Raw genomic sequence first — 17512 nt, 5'->3', positions numbered from 1 at the left:
CCAAGAAAATTAAAACAGACGTCAAGTTAGCTTTTCTCTGAGATTCAACTAAGTGAAGGATTCACTAAATAACGCACCAATATACCAAGCACCATGATTGGAGGTTCAAGGCCTCAATTTCATGAAGTCTGTAAGCACAAAAACAACCTGCTAGGCACAGCAAAACTCTTGCTTAGCAAAAATAGGTTACCAGTCAAAATACAGTACATTCACCATTGCTGTGACAGGTACCCTGCACATTTCTTGCTTAGCAGAGGAATTTGCCGAGCAGACGTTTCTGCTAAACAGTTTTATGAACTACTGTAAGCACCAAAACTTGCTAAGCACAGATTAGTATTGCTTAGCAGAAACAGGTTACCAGCCCACATTACAAGTTTGCATTGTTGTGGCTGGTACCCGTCTCAATTTTTGCTTAGCAAAGAAACTTGCCAGGCAGAATTTTTCTGCTTAACAGTTTTATGAAATTGGGCCAAGGTGGAAACAGTAGGGGGGAGGTTATCATTATTATTTTCATAAATTCAAGATATTATTTCATACTTCATCAGAGTAATTGTTCCTATTTCCGTCGTAACCTTTTTTTCAATTCACCATCGATACATTATAATACACACATACATGATTTATTTACAAGCTTCTTTTCACTGAAAAGATGGCAATAATGGGATATTTGTTTTTAGAGTATAGAAATGTAAATACTGATTAGATAAGTAATTATTTTTTCAGTCATCAGGTTTTTTCATCTTTTTTTTCAACTGTAAGTTAACAAACACTGTTGAAAATGCATTGTGGAAAAAGTGGAAAAAAACAATTTTTTTAAATACTTTTTCCTAAGTAAACTTTAGATAAACACTACAATTTTAACCCGCCAAGCTGGAGTATTTACATGTGCCGTTACTGGAACTTCTCATGCACACACGTAACTAGAACTTCCCATATACAACCTATGAAATGCAACGCTGGTTGTTAGCAATAGCATTACACATACATGTACCATACCGTACACGTCTGTGGTGTGTCCGTGGTGTGCTGAGCAGTCCAGTTCAGTAGACTAGCAGAGTGTTGGTTCGATACCCGGTCATGACACCTATGGCCTTGAGCAAGGCACTTAACCATAATTGCTTCACAAAAAGTTCGGAAGGTAGTGCATTCTGCTCTACCATCCAGACTCCTAGTGGATGATGCCCATGCCTACATCCTTACAGACTGGGAAGGGAGTACCGTATTTTCCTGCGGATAAGACGCGTCTTATCTGACTTTTTAGACCCCAAAAACATTGATGCGTCTTATCTTTCGGTGCGCCTTGTCTGCTGACGATTGATTTTTTTTTTATGATCACTGCGTGAAATAAAAAATACCTTCATGTTTAGTTCAAATCAACGATCTTTGTGTGAAGAATCCTTACTCAATAATGCGGTCGAACAAGGCTATTCAGACACTGAGACCATATTTTCGTTCGAACAATGCTGCAATCCCCCAAATGCCTGTGGCTCCTAGTGGATGATACCCATGCCTACATCCCTACGGAGTGTGAAGGGGGTAACCCTGTTTCAGCCCCAGGAGTATGTGGCTCCTAGTGGATGATACCCATGCTTACATCCCTACGGAGTGTGAAGCGGGTAACCCTGTTTCTGCCCCAGGAGTATGTGGCTCCTAATGGATGATACCCATGCTTACATCCCTACGGAGTGTGAAGGGGGTAACCCTGTTTCAGCCCCAGGAGTAGATGGCTCCTAGTGGATGATACCCATGCTTACATCCCTACGGAGTGTGAAGGGGGTAACCCTGTTTCAGCCCCAGGAGTATGTGGCTCCTAGTGGATGATACCCATGCTTACATCCCTACGGAGTGTGAAGCGGGTAACCCTGTTTCAGCCCCAGGAGTATGTGGCTCCTAATGGATGATACCCATGCTTACATCCCTACGGAGTGTGAAGGGGGTAACCCTGTTTCAGCCCCAGGAGTAGATGGCTCCTAGTGGATGATACCCATGCTTACATCCCTACGGAGTATGAAGCGGGTAACCCTGTTTCAGCCCTAGGAGTATGTGGCTCCTAGTGGATGATACCCATGCTTACATCCCTACGGAGTGTGAAGCGGGTAACCCTGTTTCAGCCCCAGGAGTATGTGGCTCCTAATGGATGATACCCATGCTTACATCCCTACGGAGTGTGAAGGGGGTAACCCTGTTTCAGCCCCAGGAGTAGATGGCTCCTAGTGGATGATACCCATGCTTACATCCCTACGTAGTATGAAGCGGGTAACCCTGTTTCAGCCCTAGGAGTAGGTGGCTCCTAGTGGATGATACCCTTGCCTGCATCCTTATGGACTGTGAAGGGGGTAACCCTGTTTCAGCCCCAGGAGTAGGTGGCTTCTAGTGGATGATACCCATGCTTACATCCCTACGGAGTATGAAGCGGGTAACCCTGTTTCAGCCCTAGGAGTAGGTGGCTCCTAGTGGTTGATACCCATGCTTACATCCCTACGGAGTATGAAGCGGGTAACCCTGTTTCAGCCCCAGGAGTAGGTGGCTCCTAGTGGATGGTACCCTTGCCTGCATCCTTACAGACTGTGAAGGGGGTAACCCTGGTTCAGCCCCAAGGAGTAGGTGCTCCTAGTGGCAGTTACTTTGGTGCGACAGCCCATAGCGATCAAGTGTAGCCCTAACCTAAAAATTGCTGTCCGATTTGTTATATTTTTTTTTTAAGGTACTCCAGAATGGCAGATCTCCAGCTGTACTAATTAAATGCAATGTCAATGAAGAGGCTCTATTTAATAAACAATTATTATGTTTCAGTAGTTTTGGACAAAAGAACGGCAAAACATGCATACATTTTAAAAGCTGGTACATCAATCACTTAGTCTGATACCAGTCTGTTAACAGCTATGGCAGCTCAATCAATTACATTGGCTTGACATGACTTTTTGTTTTTTCATTGACGAGCAAATTATGTAAATTTGTACCCAAATAAGTATCTTGTTCTAAAAAACAGGATTGGTTTTAATTACAGTTAAAATCGCGTGTTTTCCACTTTTCTTAAAACCAACAGTGTCGTAAAACTTTCATCGAGGCAAAAAATATAAACGTAATACAATTTTTTTTTATAAAGCATTAATTTTGACCTCCCAGTGAACTTTAAAGTCTTTGAATGAGTAAAATAATAAATATTCTACTGTGAAAAACTTAAATAATGCCCGGAGAACTTAAAAAAAGGAGTTTAGAATGGTTAAGATCAATTCTCAATTATCATTGATTAAGCCATTGATAAACCCAAGTCTCCCCCCAAAAAATGTTTAAGTTATAATTTAAATATCTTTTCAACATGTTTTTGCAACAATACCTAATATCAACCAATAACTGTTATTGTATGAGCAATAAAAAAAACCTAAACTAATCATCTTTTAAATATTGGATTAACTCGGCCTGTTAATTGTGTATGCACAAATGGACTTCATATGAGCGCAACGTTTATCAACAATAAGTACAACTTTGACCAAATTTCAACAACGAAATTATCGATCAAATATGTTTAAAATATTGGGAAAAATAACAATATCGCGCTATTTTTCTCACTGAATGGTCTAGAATTTTTAAGTTCTAACAATGAAAAAGCAAAGGCTTCTGCATTTTCGTTTAGCTATCAAGTCAAACTTACATCTTCAGTTTGCCCCCATCCTTCAGTACTGCAGAACAAAATCTTGGCGTGATTTTTAAAAAAACAAAATTTTTTTTTACATTATTTTTTTTTTGTCATCAGTTGCAGTTACATATAATTGTAGAAGTATTTAATGAACATGATGCGTGTCAACGGACGTCATTTCGGCTCCTTTGGAGCCAGCAGACAAAACTTGGAAAAAATCCACATGCTCAGAATTTCCCAAATAATGGCGTCACGCTAAGGTGCACAGCCACAATCATGAGTAGTACACTTTTTGTTACAGACACCAAATAAACAACAGATAAATATTGAGTAACTCTTTGACGATCTTGTATTCGTTAAACTCAAGCACTTTTCAATCATCATTGACACAGCACTTTTTAAAGGATTTGGGTACTTTTTCAAAATTTCCACAGATTTACACTAAACTTACACGGTTTGAAGATAATGATAGTGGAAAGCTTCCCTTCAAATATTACTTACTGAGGTTCTGTACTTTTCGAGAAATGAGAAACTGTCGTCTTAGTGAGACGATAATTATTTTAGCAGATAATCCAATTAACCAGTTATGATATTATACCATAATCATAGCATAACTGGTTAATACGTTTTTACATGCTAAAAATGAGACAAAAAATTATTTGTTTTACTAATTTCTCAAAAACTACAGCACCTTAAGTAAGTCAAATTTCAAGGGAAACTTTCTACTATCATAATCTTCAAACTGTTAAAGTTTAATGTAAATCTGTGGACATTGTGTTTTGTGTTAGGAAAAAGTACATAGACCCTTTAATTGATGTATAATTAACATTGAGATAACTGCTACGTCAGTGGTTTTCAAACTGTTGTTCATAAAATGGACGCGAACAAATTGTGTACTCACGATTGTAGCTGTGCACAAAGGCATTAGGCCTTATCTGAATTGGTGGCCACAGCTACGGCTCTGGCTGTTGCAAAGGGTGTTCCCAATGCATGATGACGCAGAAATCTAGTCGTAGCCCCGGCTGTAGCCGCCAAATCGCAGACCCGTCCTAAGCTCCTCTTCATGGCTGACGTGTTTACAAATGGCGGACGTTCAGTTTAACGAAATCGTATCTAGAAACGATATCCCAGATACGATCATCATCTTACGAGGTCTAGCGCCCTCGTTGTCATGAGTCGAATTCTAGGTACGTTGTTGGCACAAATCCCTCATTATCTCCTTTGCGGACTCGCGTCCAGCCGTCGCCGGTGTCCTCCTCCATGATATCTAGTACATCACCAACCTCCATACTAAGTGAGTTCACATCCCCACCTGTAATAAACAAGAAGTAATAATAACAATAACTAGACATTCATGATATCTAGTACATCACCAACCTCCATACTAAGTGAGTTCACATCCCCACCTGTAATAAACAAGAAGTAATAATAACAATAACTAGACATTCATGATATCTAGTACATCACCAACCTCCATACTAAGTGAGTTCACATCCCCACCTGTAATAAACAAGAAGTAATAATAACAATAACTAGACATTCATGATATCTAGTACATCACCAACCTAAGTTGTCATGAGACCAGGGCCCAATTTTATAGAGCTGCTAAGCCCCAAAAATTGCTTAGCATGAAATTTCTTCCGTGATAAAAACAGGATTACCAACCATATTTCCATTTGTTGCATATTGCTTGTTACTTGTATCCAGCTGTTGTTTGCTTATCCTCCAAATCATGTGGAAATTTGGTTGGTAATCCTGTTTTTATCAAGGAAGAAATGTCATGCTAAGCAGGTTTTGTGCTAAGCATCTCTATAAATTGGGCCCTACTCCTTTTTCATAACAACCATGCAACGGTTTACAAGGTGCTGTGACGCAATACATGTATGCTGCCAATCAAACCAGGAACACCGGAATCGAACCCCCTTCTCTTTTTGATAAGTGCACTGGGTTCTTTTACGTGTGTTACGCTCCACACGGGACCAATGGCTTTACGTCCCATCCAATGGACAAAGCATCATGGTTAAGTGTCACGACTGAGAGTGTCATGGCCGAGTGGTTAAGAGCATCAAATTCAAGTTCTGGTGCTGATTCACCGGAGTGTGGGTTCAAATCCCGGTCGTGACACTTGTGTTCTGGAGCAAGATACTTTACTATAATTGCTTCTCTTCACCCAGGGGTATAAATGGGTACCTGCGAGGGTAGAGGTTGATATTGTGTATGAAAAAGCCACAAGCGCCTTACAGGCAGCTCAGGGCTGTATACTCCCCAGGGAGCTGAGAAACATTACAGAGATGTAATTGGCTCTATGACCAGGGCACTAATGCAAAGCACATTGATACGGTTATTGTGAAATGCGCTATATAAGAACCTGGTATTATTATGACTCGGACTCGAACCCACACTCTGCTGATCAGAGTTTCAGTCCACAAGTCTCTACCTACTTACTTTGAAATGCAAATTTGGCCTTGGCCTGTGGATGGTCCTCGAAATCATCATCGACATCTTCATAGAAACTTTCTTGCCTGGAAGAGACGGGGCTAGGTAAAGAAGAAAAAGAAAAGAATCAGAACTGCTCAGTGTGCTATCGGTGTGTTACACAATGTACATGTACGTTATTATTATATTCTTTATCCCGATGCAAATTTAAAATCTAATAAATCGTTGAGGTACCCACAGCATTCCAACTGCCTCTAGCTACCGGGCAATCTCGGTGGTCTAGTCGGTAAGACACTGCTCTAGCTTTGCAAAGGTCGTGGGTTCGAATCCCAACTCAGGCAAGTGCCGACCAGCACGGTTTGTTATTCAAACAACCATCTGTGTTGGTTCCCGGTATACCAGTTCAGCCATTACACACTAAATAATCAACACAGGAGGGTGACCAGACTAATAAATCAGAAAAAGAAAACCTGAACTATAAGCAAAAAGCAAGAAAGCTTGCCAGCACAAAAGATTCAGAGTTTGAAGCGTGCTGACATACTTTTATCTTTGATTTTGCAAGCCCTACTCTACTGCAATCTGTTTTTTTTTCATTCTTGGGGTAAGGGGTCTGAAAGAAACAGACTTCCAAGTGAAAACGGAGAAATCACACATCCCTGAGTAATGTATAGCACCCTCACCTAGTAATGCTATCACCGCCCGGGGTCAACGCATCCGTATCGTCAAGCTCCGCGTTGTCATTATGGGGCAACGGCGGGACAGGTACCCTGACCGGGCTCGACTGATTGGATCCGTGCAAAGGGTCATCGGAGGCTGCCTCTTGCTTCACGCTGCTGTACCGGTCCGACACTGGTGTGCTGTGCTGTGAACTCGGCTGCGAGCTCGGTGGTGTGCTGACGGGGGTCCCTGTTTTACCTTCGGCTTTGTCTTTATAGTTCTGGTTTGGGTAATGGAGGGAATCCAAAAAAACATTCAAAGTTAATAATTGTTGCCTTTGATGAAATTACGCCTGTGTTTTATACTCCACATGGATGCGAAAACTGTCATAGCATTACGGGCAGAACAAATCATCACATGCATTGCGTCTCAACCTAACTTTCTTGCGTACCTTTCGGATCAAATTCAAAAACAACTTGTTTAGCGACCTGCCTTTTTGAAAACAGGAAGGGGTAAAAATGTGCATTAGAAAAAACAACCATGTAGCATGAGCCGAATCCAAAGCCGAATCCAAAGCCGAAGCCATGGTTTCGCAAAGGGCCAATGAACTCAGGGTAGAGCGTCATTACTAAAACAAAATAATTATAAGAAATTTTGATGCAAATACTGTTGGTGTGTTGAAATGATGGCATTTCCACCTTTTGGTAGCCCCTGGGATGGATTTCACAAAGAGTTAAGACTAGTCTTGTCTCGAGTTAGCACCAGTTACTCGTCCTAACTTAGGACTAGCCATACGTTTTTAATATCTCCAAGGACTAGTCCTAAGTTAGGACCAGTCCTAATAACTATTTGTGAAATCGACCCCTGGAGTTATAGATTCCAAGGATCTTTTTGGAACAGTGCCCACGGCACTAGAGAAGTAGACCAAAGATGCTGCCCTGATGATGCAGTGATCGCGTGAGTGGCGGGTTATTCGTCGATTTGTCGGATGTCGATTTTTCGTATTATTTCGTTATTTTGTAATAATTTAAGCAAAAGTGACGTCATAAGTGTACAGTGCTATTTTCTGTCAACACAACTCAACTCAAGCTTAAACAAATCCACAAACTTCAAATACAAAAAAACTCATGCATATAACAATGCATTATCAAACAATTCACCTACAATCCACGGCGTTACATTGGACAAGTTGCACAAAAAATGGTGTCCAGCCGTCGATTTCACCAAACTCTCCCTAACTTAGGATTCATCTTAGGACTTAGGACGGGTTCAGTTCCGTGTCCAAATACGTAGGACGCATTGAACCCATCCTAAGTTAGGATGGGTTACTCGTCCTAACTTGAGATAGGATTGATTCTAGCGTTTCGTGAAATCGGCTGCAGGTCATATAAGCATAAGGATCAGTTTTAAAGCTTCGTTTTCAGAGTAACGTTAAGAATTAACACCAACAAAAAGTCAGCGGACAAACGTTTTGGGAAAAAATGTTTCAACAAATTAGTCTTGATCTGCAAAAAAGAAATGTTATTTAAAGAATCAACAAAAATGATGAAATGAAACTCCAGAATGTTAGCAAAAAGCAAGAGTTTGGAAAAAAAAGGTAAAAGTGGTTATAAATGATGTCTGCTTGTTGGTGTTATTGGCTCTAAAAGTAAAATGTGGCTCATTCATCAGAGTAGGAATAGGAAGCTTAACCATAATTGCTTCTTTCCACCCAGGAATAGACTGTATTGAATAATCCCTTTTTTGGTATGAAAGCAGCCATCTTGTAGGGCAGGCTGTATACGCGTCTTAATGCTAAATCAATGAAGCACGCAGCACGCACTGCAAAGCATTCCCGGTTGGATTTGTATGGCATACGTACGCACACATACACGGACACACTCACAGACACCATGTTGTAGTGCGGATATTTGAGTGGTGTCGTCATATTCAACATGGTCTATACACATGTAAGTAGAAACCTGCTTCACAACTCTTACAATAAGTAAACTGGAGTCTCAATGCTACATGCACTCATGCACATCACAACATTTTGACTCTTGCATGGTAGAAAAACAAAAACAAATGCTGCATACAAATTAACAAGGAAAGAATATTAAGTATAAAAACTGGCAAAAGAAAAAAAATCAGCAAGTGCAAGGGGAAAAACAAGAACGCTAACGGGTCCAACGGGCACAAACCATACAACACAATTGCTGATGCAATCTCCGCAGATGTTTTCTTGCACAGACTGGAACAAACTCAGTTCCCATGGCAACCATTTCCTCAACAAATACCAGTTCAATTTGGGCAATCATTTTTTAGTATAAATGTTTTTTTAAATATATTTTAATAAACAAATATTAGTGTTTAGAAGTACACCCTTCAGAAAGCAAAATTATGAAAAAGCGATGATGCTCATTACACACGATGTGAATGACAAATGAAAGGTAAGCTGATGCTAGAACCCCCCCCCCCTTCCCCCGACCTGTTTAATTTGCTTAAATTTAAGAAACTATTTGTTTTATATTGTTACTTGTGTTTGAACTAAACAATTAAACAAAAAAGCAAAATTTTAAAAATTATTCAAAAACATATGAAGTTAATTGCTGTGAAAAAAAAATTGTACAATATTGTCAAATGCTTTGAAAATTGTTTTTATTATCTTGGCTTGGTATGTATGAATGGCAGAATATTTATACAAAACCCAGCAAGAATAAGAAGAGCTTTGAAAATGCCATAATCTTGAGAAATAAAGTAGCGTGAGTAATCGTTTATGTAGGTTTACGGATTTATAGATTTTACAAACAGAATAAGGAAGCTTCAGATTCTTTCAAGTCAAATTTTGTTTTCGCAAAAGCAAATGTTGTTAAATAGGAGAGCAGGTCTATTAATGCCAACGGCAGAGTGAATAAAAGGGAATTCTTAAAGATAATATTATACGTTTTTTTTTTGGGGGGGGGGGGTGCGAAAAAAATAAAATAAAAATAAAAAATTAATGAAAATGCTGGTGTGAGATGAGGGGAAAATAGTTGCCATGGAAAACCATGCACTCAAAATGTGTTTTCAGCCAACCGCGGAAAAATAAATACTTACACTATCGGATGATTCAGAGTTATTCGTCTTATTACTATACGCTGAATAGCCCATGTATTTCTGCGTGAAACACAGAACGGAAGAAGAATTGGATGGATTAGCACACGGAGGGATTTGGAGACGTCATGAAGCGTCATGAAGCCGTGGGATGTTGATCTTGTTTTGTCTTAATCCATGAATAGTTGAGTTTTTTTGGTATTCATGGGAACGCTATTTGCTAATTATTTGCTGTGGCAGTGGACACTGTTGGTAATTACTCAAAATAATTGTTAGCATAACAACTTACTTGGTAGTAAGCAATGGAGAGCTGTTGATAGTATAAAACATTGTGAGAATTAGCTCCCTCTGAAGTAATGTAGTTTTCGAGAAAGAAGTTATTTTCCACGAATTCGATTTTGAGGTCCCGAAATCAAGCATCTGAAAGCACACAACTTCTTGTGAAAAGGGTGTTTTTTCTTCCATATCTTGAAGCTTCAACGATCAACTGAGTTCAAATTTTCACAGGTTTGTTATTTTGTGTATTTGTTTAAAGATACACCAAGAGAGAAGACTAGTCTTTGACAATTACCAAACGTGTCCAGTGTCTTTAAGAGGATGTTTTCTGCGATTTTTGCTCAAAAAGCGAAGGCAACTTCAAAACACTACGGTCGGAATTGCTCCAAGGTGACGTAAACCTACAAAACACTTTGATGAGGAAAAGTCAGAGTGGATCAATGTCTTCAGTCGTCATAGAAGCAAAAGAACACATGCTATGATCAAAGGATGATCAATCTTAAAAGATGACATGTCAGACACAGAGACTGTTCAAATCAAATGACAAAGTTAAGGCCCGGTCCCACTGCAGCGATAACGAGAACGATAACAATAACGACGCAAAGAGACACAGTCCATTGGTTGAATGAGCGTGTGCGTATTCTGCGTGGAGCAATTCAACCAGTAGAATGCGTTCTCTCTGCGTCGTGATCACTATCGTTTTCGTTATCGCTGCAGTGTGACTCGGCCTTTACTTGCTTTTAGCAAGTCTACATTCTGAATTCATGCAGTTTTTCCCAAAAGAGTTCATTCATCCAGATTGATAAGCCACACTGTGAAGAAAGACCACAGGGAAACATCCCATGCTCAAACGGCGAGCTTTGTGTTGAAACCAATTACCCGCTGTCAAAACATACGATTCAAACTGCCTCTAGCTACCGGGCAACCTCGGCAGTCTAGTTGGTAAGACACTGCTCTAGAATTGCACGGGTCGTGGGTTCAAATCCCACCCGAGTAACATGCCTGTGATATTTGTTCACAGGACTTGGGAAAGTACCGAGTATACAGTGCTAACACACATCGGTGTATGGGTAAAAACCAAAAATTAATTATTCTTTATCCCCGATGCAAATTTAACATCTCTTATATCGTTGCGGTACCCGCTGTCAAAACATACGATTCAAACTGCCTCTAGCTACCGGGCAACCTCGGCAGTCTAGTTGGTAAGACACTGCTCTCAAATTGCACGGGTCGTGGGTTCAAATCCCACCCGAGTAACATGCCTGTGATATTTGTTCACAGGACTCGGGAAAGTACTGAGTATACAGTGCTAACACACATCGGTGTATGGGTAAAAACCAAAAATTAATTATTCTTTATCCCCGATGCAAATTTAACATCTCTTATATCGTTGCGGTACCCGCTGTCAAAACATAGGATTCAAACTGCCTCTAGCTACCGGGCAACCTCGATAGTCTAGTTGGTAAGACACTGCTCTCAAATTGCAAGGGTCATGGGTTCGAATCCCTACCGAGTAACACTGCCTGTGATATTTTTTCACAGGACTCGGTAAAGTACCGAGTATACAGTGCTAACACACAGCTGTGTATGGGTAAAAACCCAAAATAAATAAAATGTTCAAGTTGAAAAGAACTTGTAGGCCTGGAATAACACATAAGCCACAGAGCCATGGTCTGTTGCCCTGGTCTTGGGTCTTAATGGCCCTTCAAATGTTTCCCACAGACTTTAAGATTTATAATGGGAATGCCCATTCCAAAATGAAAATGCCCTTGCCCTCTCAGGGATTAAATTTCAGGCCTGAACTCGGGCGGAATAAGGCTCAAAGACTGCTCCAAAAATATGTACACTGTTTATAAGCACTCCTAATTTCCCACTCAAGTTCCCACATGACTTCAAGCATGATATTAGGCATCTGAAAGCATACAAATTTGTGCAACAAGGGTTTTTTTTTTTTTCTTTCATTTTTTACTTGCAACTTCATAGACCCATTGAGCCCAAGTTTTCACAGGTTTGTTAAATATATGCATATGTTGGGACACACAGAGTGATAATACTGGTCTTAAAAAAAAAAGCAAAACAACACCGTTAAGTCTTCATGCTAAGCCAAGATGTGACCTGTAGAGAAATGATGACCGGGCGAAACAAAACATACTTAAAGCTGATGATGAAGGACCATAAAAAATCAACTTAGAAAATTAGTGATCCTGGAGTGAATAGTGAATGATTCAAAAATGATATAAAAATGGTGTATTATAGACCCTAAGCACAACGCGCAGTGCACATACACGGGCGTCTCCTGTCCTCCATTTTGTGTGTCTAAACACGCATAAAAGGACGGATTACGTGTTAAAGGGTGTATGTAACTTTTGTAGGACAAAAAACACAATGTCCACAGATTTACACTAAACTTACACAATTTGAAGATAATGATAGTAGAAAGCTTCCCTGAAAATACTATGTGCTGAGGTGCTGTAGTTTGGGGGAAATGAGTAAAACAACGTCATGAAAATAATTTTCGTCTCATGAGACCAAAATTATTTTAGCATGTAAAATCCCCTTAACCAGTTATGATATTATACTAAAACCATAGCATAACTGGTTAATACGTTTTTACATGCTAAAAACCGAGACGAAAATGATTACTTTTACTCATTTCTCAAAAACTACAGCACCTCAGTATATAAGTAAAATTTCAAGGGAAGCTTTCTACTATCATTATCTTCAAACTGTGTAAGTTTAATGTAAATCTGTGGACATTGTGTTTTTTGTTAGGAAAAATACATATACCCTTTAATGCACCTTCGAACAATGTGCGTCTACCATATCTGCCTTTTTGGGGAGTCCATTCCTACGCTTTTGACACACAATAGGGCGGACAGGAGACGCGCATGTATGTGCGCTGTGCCTTGGGTCTATTATGATACTTGAAGAGGGGTAGATGTATTTTTTTATTGGATTGTTCAGGGAGTGCGTGGGGGGGGGGGGTGTCTTACTTGGTATTTTTGCAGCTCTAGTCTCAGGGAATCCACTTTCTTGCCGATGATGGTTAGCTGGCTCTCTACCGACGCTGGATCACCAAGGGTTGGGTTCTTGGTGTAGACTTCTCGCATCTTGATCAACGCTTCCCTGGAGGAATGAGGCAAGGAGAATGGCGAGAATCATTCAATCAATCAATCAATCAATCAATCAATCAATCAATCAATCAGGCAATCAATCAATCAATCAATCAATCAATCAATCAATCAATCAATCAATCAATCAATCAATCAATCAATCAATCAATCAATCAATCAATCAATCAATCAATCAATCAATCAATCACTTGTAAACCAAGTAAGTTTTTATGCTAAAAACTATTTTGAGTACGTGTAATTACCAATAGTGTCCACTGCCTTTAAGTCAACTACTTACTTGGACTTAATTTCTTGGTCAACTTGTAATTGGACCTCATCTATTTTCTTCTGGAGTTCCCTCCGTTGCTGATGGGGTTGCAAATGGCTAAAATCTTCTGCTGGCTCGGGCTGGATACAAAAAAATAACCGAGATGCAACGATTATCATGAGCTGAATCAAATAACAATGGTAGAAGAAAAAACTTAAAAGAGGAAATAGCTTGAGAAGAAGGAAGGAAACATTAAGAAGAAAGAGTTACAAGGTTAAAGGAACGCGCTGCCTTAGATCAGTCAAGTTGGTTTTTGAAAAGCGTTACTAACAGTTTGTTATAAAATGCATATGGTTAGAAAGATGTTTTAAAAGTAGAATACAATGATCCACATTAATTTGCCTCGAAATAGCGTGGTTTTCCTTTTACTTTGCGAACTAACATGGTTGGCCATCAGTCAAAAATTCGACTCCCATAAATGGCTGACCGTGTTAGTCTACGAGGTAAAAGAAAAAAACATGCAATTTCGAGTGATACTTGTGTGGACCATTATATTCTACTTTTAAAATATCTTTCTAATCATATGCATTTTATAACAAACGGTTACAAACGCTTTTCAAAGACCAACTCGACCAAACCAAGGCAACGTGTTCCTTAAAGGGTAACACCGCAAATGGGTTGTCATTAATTAGGTACAAAGGTGACAGTACTACCCACTAATGGGATATGGGTGCACGGTTAAGGTTAACACCACAAATGGGCTATCATTAAATTGGTATGAAGGCGAGGGTAACCCTCATAAATGGGATATATTATGAAATAGGTATCACGATAGTTGGAACTGGAAAGTAGTTCATGGTTGGATATGGTTCATAAAGTGAATTGGAACCGCTAGAAAAACAATGAACCAAGAAAGGAAAGAGAGGGGAAAGTTAAGATTCACCAGAGGAAGAAAGATACTGTGAAAGAAAGAGAATTAGAGACACAAATAAAGAAACAGAATATATCTGGCTAATAAACAAACAGTCAAACTATTGCTCAAGGAAAATGGATTTCTACCCCCTTCCCTTGACAGAAAAATTATGAAAAAATACTGGTAAACATAACAGTTGTGAAGCGCTGTTAGTTGTTGATGTTGTTGCTGATGTTAATAAATAAAAGCGGTTAGCAGGCAAAGCAACCCATGCAATACATTTATGAAAGAGATTTGAAGTAAACGTTGAAACAATACTGGTAAACATAACAGTTGTGAAGCGCTGTTAGTTGTTGATGTTGTTGCTGATGTTAATAAATAAAAGCGGTTAGCAGGCAAAGCAACCCATGCAATACATTTATGAAAGAGATTTGAAGTGAACGTTGAAACAACTTGACAACATGCCAGAATGTCCGATAAGGAAACAAGTCCTCATGTAAAGGCAAAGCGTACATTTGGTTTTGTGAAATTGTGGAATTGTGGAATTGTTTCATTCCTACACAAAACAAAGATATAAACAACAAAACTAACTTGTGACAGTTTCATTTCAAAAGGTGGTTGCATTTTATAGATATTGCCAACATTCTGGAGCGAAGTTATATCCACAAAAGCAGAATAATCCATATTGGAATACACTTTCTGAGAAACGTTTCATGCAGAAGTTTTCTCAGGTTATAATGTTTTTAATCCCTCTCTCTAAAACCACATTTCTCTGAAGGGAATCGTTTCTCAAAATGCTAAACATTATCAACAGCTGCAGTGCTCTAACTAAGTAAGTTTTTATGGTCATTAATTTTTTGAGTAATAACCAAATGTATGAACCCTCCCTTCAACTCATATATAATCTAAACTATGGACTGAAAATGGTTTCATTTCAAAAAGTGCTTTTTATGTTCATGCAATTTATGTGCACTATAAGCAAACTTAGTCACCAAATGATGAAGTTTATGATTAACATGCAAGGTTGTTTTCATGGCACATGCACAATTTTCTCTAAATGGCGCTTTTATTACAGCACTTGGATAAAAAAAAAAACATGGGAAAATCGACTGAGTAAATTTTAAATAATTTGGGTTTGAACAAGGACTACTTCAGCAAGCTACAACTGGCAATAATTTGGTTACATAATGCAGTTGTATGGCCCAGTTTGATGTTGTACACATTTTTATGGTGACCCATCTAACTAAACACACATTAGATCGCACTTGCACAGAATATGAGTGGGCATTTTATGATTGGGTCTTTATTATAGACCATGACAGCAATGAAATAACTTGAGACGGTCTCGAGACCGAGACCAGGTCTTGAGACATAACAACACTGTTGTTATTTATAATGCTTCGCTTGATTGATTCTTGTTTCTGATTTAAAAAAGGACTTCTGCTTTATGCCAGAGTAAAATTTTGAGCAATGCAAACAGGTGCACATTCACACTTTCTTCAAGAGCTCTGGCAAAACAGTAAGAAGGCAGGGTACAATACTGGTTTAAAAAAAAAAGTGCCATTGATTAGGAAACCCCATTTTTAGCCTTCGAGAAATACTCTTCTAGAGTCGTTACATCAAGCCATTAACTATGTCTTGTGGTTATACAATAGGTCTTTGTGGTTTATAAGCAGGTAATTATACATTTTTTCAGTTTAATAACACTTAGTTTATATCCTCATTGGTAATGGTGAATATAAACAGAGAATATCGTCAATGATGAAAAATGATCTGTTTGATTGCTGACACTAAAACATCTCAAATTTGGACGCTAAGAAGTCTTTAATGAGTATCAAATTGCCAACAAACAAATGGTTGGACTGCAGTGCACTTTGATAATCTAACTAAATGAACCTAAGAATAAATTGTGTGAATTGAAAACAAACGTAGCATAAGATTCACACCCCATGTCAACCAATCAGTTGAAAATCACATGCGAAACCATCTCAAACTAAAGCAATGCAGGTCTTGAACTCCAACTTTGAAGAGGCAATGCAATTTGTTGGGCATAGAGTTATATAAAAGAACTAGAGGGCGCACTGGCCTATATACGGTCCCATCGCGTTTGTGCAAGAAGCATCACCAGTGCGCCCTCTAGTTCTTATATATAACTCTATGGGTAGGGGGCACATGAGGAAAATGTAAATTTCTGTTGGGAATTTGAAAAGGGCACCCCAGCAAAAGCAGGCCTGGAATTACACGGAAGCCACGGCTTCCGTTGCCCCAGGTCTTGACTTTGGTGCCCCTCAAAAGAGTTTCCTGTTATCTTTTAACTTTCCAATGGAAGTGCCCTTTGCAGGATGAAAATGGCCTTGCCCTCTCAAAAGATAAGAGTCCACGCCTGCAAAACCAAAGGGCACTGCAGAAATTGCCGTGAGTACTTGAGATAATACAAGACCAGCAATGGATTTAAATAATTTGTAACTTTTACATCAAATCTTCTACAAAACTGTGCATGATCTAAGAATCACATTTCGGAATAACTTTTACCAGTAGTATACCCGCCTTAACAGACACCAAGACACACACAAGATGGAGAGTGAAAAACAAATATCAAATTTATATGAAACTTTTCAAGATACAGCACAGCATTGGTTTCTAGTTCAAAATAGAACACCACGAATAAACTTATCGAATGTCTAAGGGTTTTTTTCCTGATATGCTTTTTTTTTTTTGTCAGGTCAACTTTGAAAAAAAATAAAAGAGTAGACTTTGTGAAGAAGTTCAAAAAAACACCAAGTAAATAGATTTTCACTTTTTTTTTTTTTGTAAGTGACACAAAATGAACCAGCAGAATATTATTAAACGCCTTGAAGTGAACTTTAGTGAAGCAGATATTTTACCCACAAACCACCACCTCTATGGCCCTTTTTCGAATTCACTGCTTCGGCTTTAGGTTCGGCTTCAGGCTCCTATCTTTCGTCTGAAGGCCTGAGGCGTACACCAAGCACATGCAATTGTCAAGATAATCACTTGACAGGGGCCAAGCTAGCCTGAGCCGGGTCTGGAGCTGAAGCTGTGGATTCGAGAAGGGCCTATGATGTCAGACGCTAAAACAGCGCCCTCAACGTGGTTAAAAGGGCAGCTGGTCGTTGAGC

At 39.2% G+C, this 17512-nt stretch overlaps 1 protein-coding gene across 6 annotated transcripts in view; it reads right to left on the bottom strand.

Annotated features, from left to right (window-relative positions):
- Positions 1 to 4376: 4376 nt before the first annotated feature.
- LOC117303233 (formin-binding protein 1-like) overlaps positions 4377 to 17512 on the bottom strand; it is a 42218-nt gene continuing 29082 nt past the window's right edge. For 4 of the 6 annotated variants that reach the window (XM_033787377.1, XM_033787381.1, XM_033787378.1 and 1 more), the window contains 6 exons: positions 13490 to 13599; positions 13072 to 13204; positions 9806 to 9865; positions 6754 to 7010; positions 6083 to 6174; positions 4377 to 4949 (listed from right to left, as the gene is read on the bottom strand). In XM_033787377.1, coding sequence (XP_033643268.1) covers positions 4807 to 4949; positions 6083 to 6174; positions 6754 to 7010; positions 9806 to 9865; positions 13072 to 13204; positions 13490 to 13599 — 795 coding nt within the window. In that variant the 3' untranslated portion in view covers positions 4377 to 4806. Of the gene's footprint in view, positions 4950 to 4971; positions 5138 to 6082; positions 6175 to 6753; positions 7011 to 9805; positions 9866 to 13071; positions 13205 to 13489; positions 13600 to 17512 lie in introns of those variants that run through there. The other 2 variants (XM_033787382.1, XM_033787380.1) reach the window with 2 other exon arrangements.

Source organism: Asterias rubens, chromosome 19, assembly GCF_902459465.1.
Source record: "Asterias rubens chromosome 19, eAstRub1.3, whole genome shotgun sequence".
Taxonomy (NCBI): Eukaryota; Metazoa; Echinodermata; class Asteroidea; order Forcipulatida; family Asteriidae; genus Asterias; species Asterias rubens.
The sequence above is the reverse complement of the archived record's forward strand: the minus strand, read 5'-3'. Positions and strand labels throughout refer to the sequence as shown.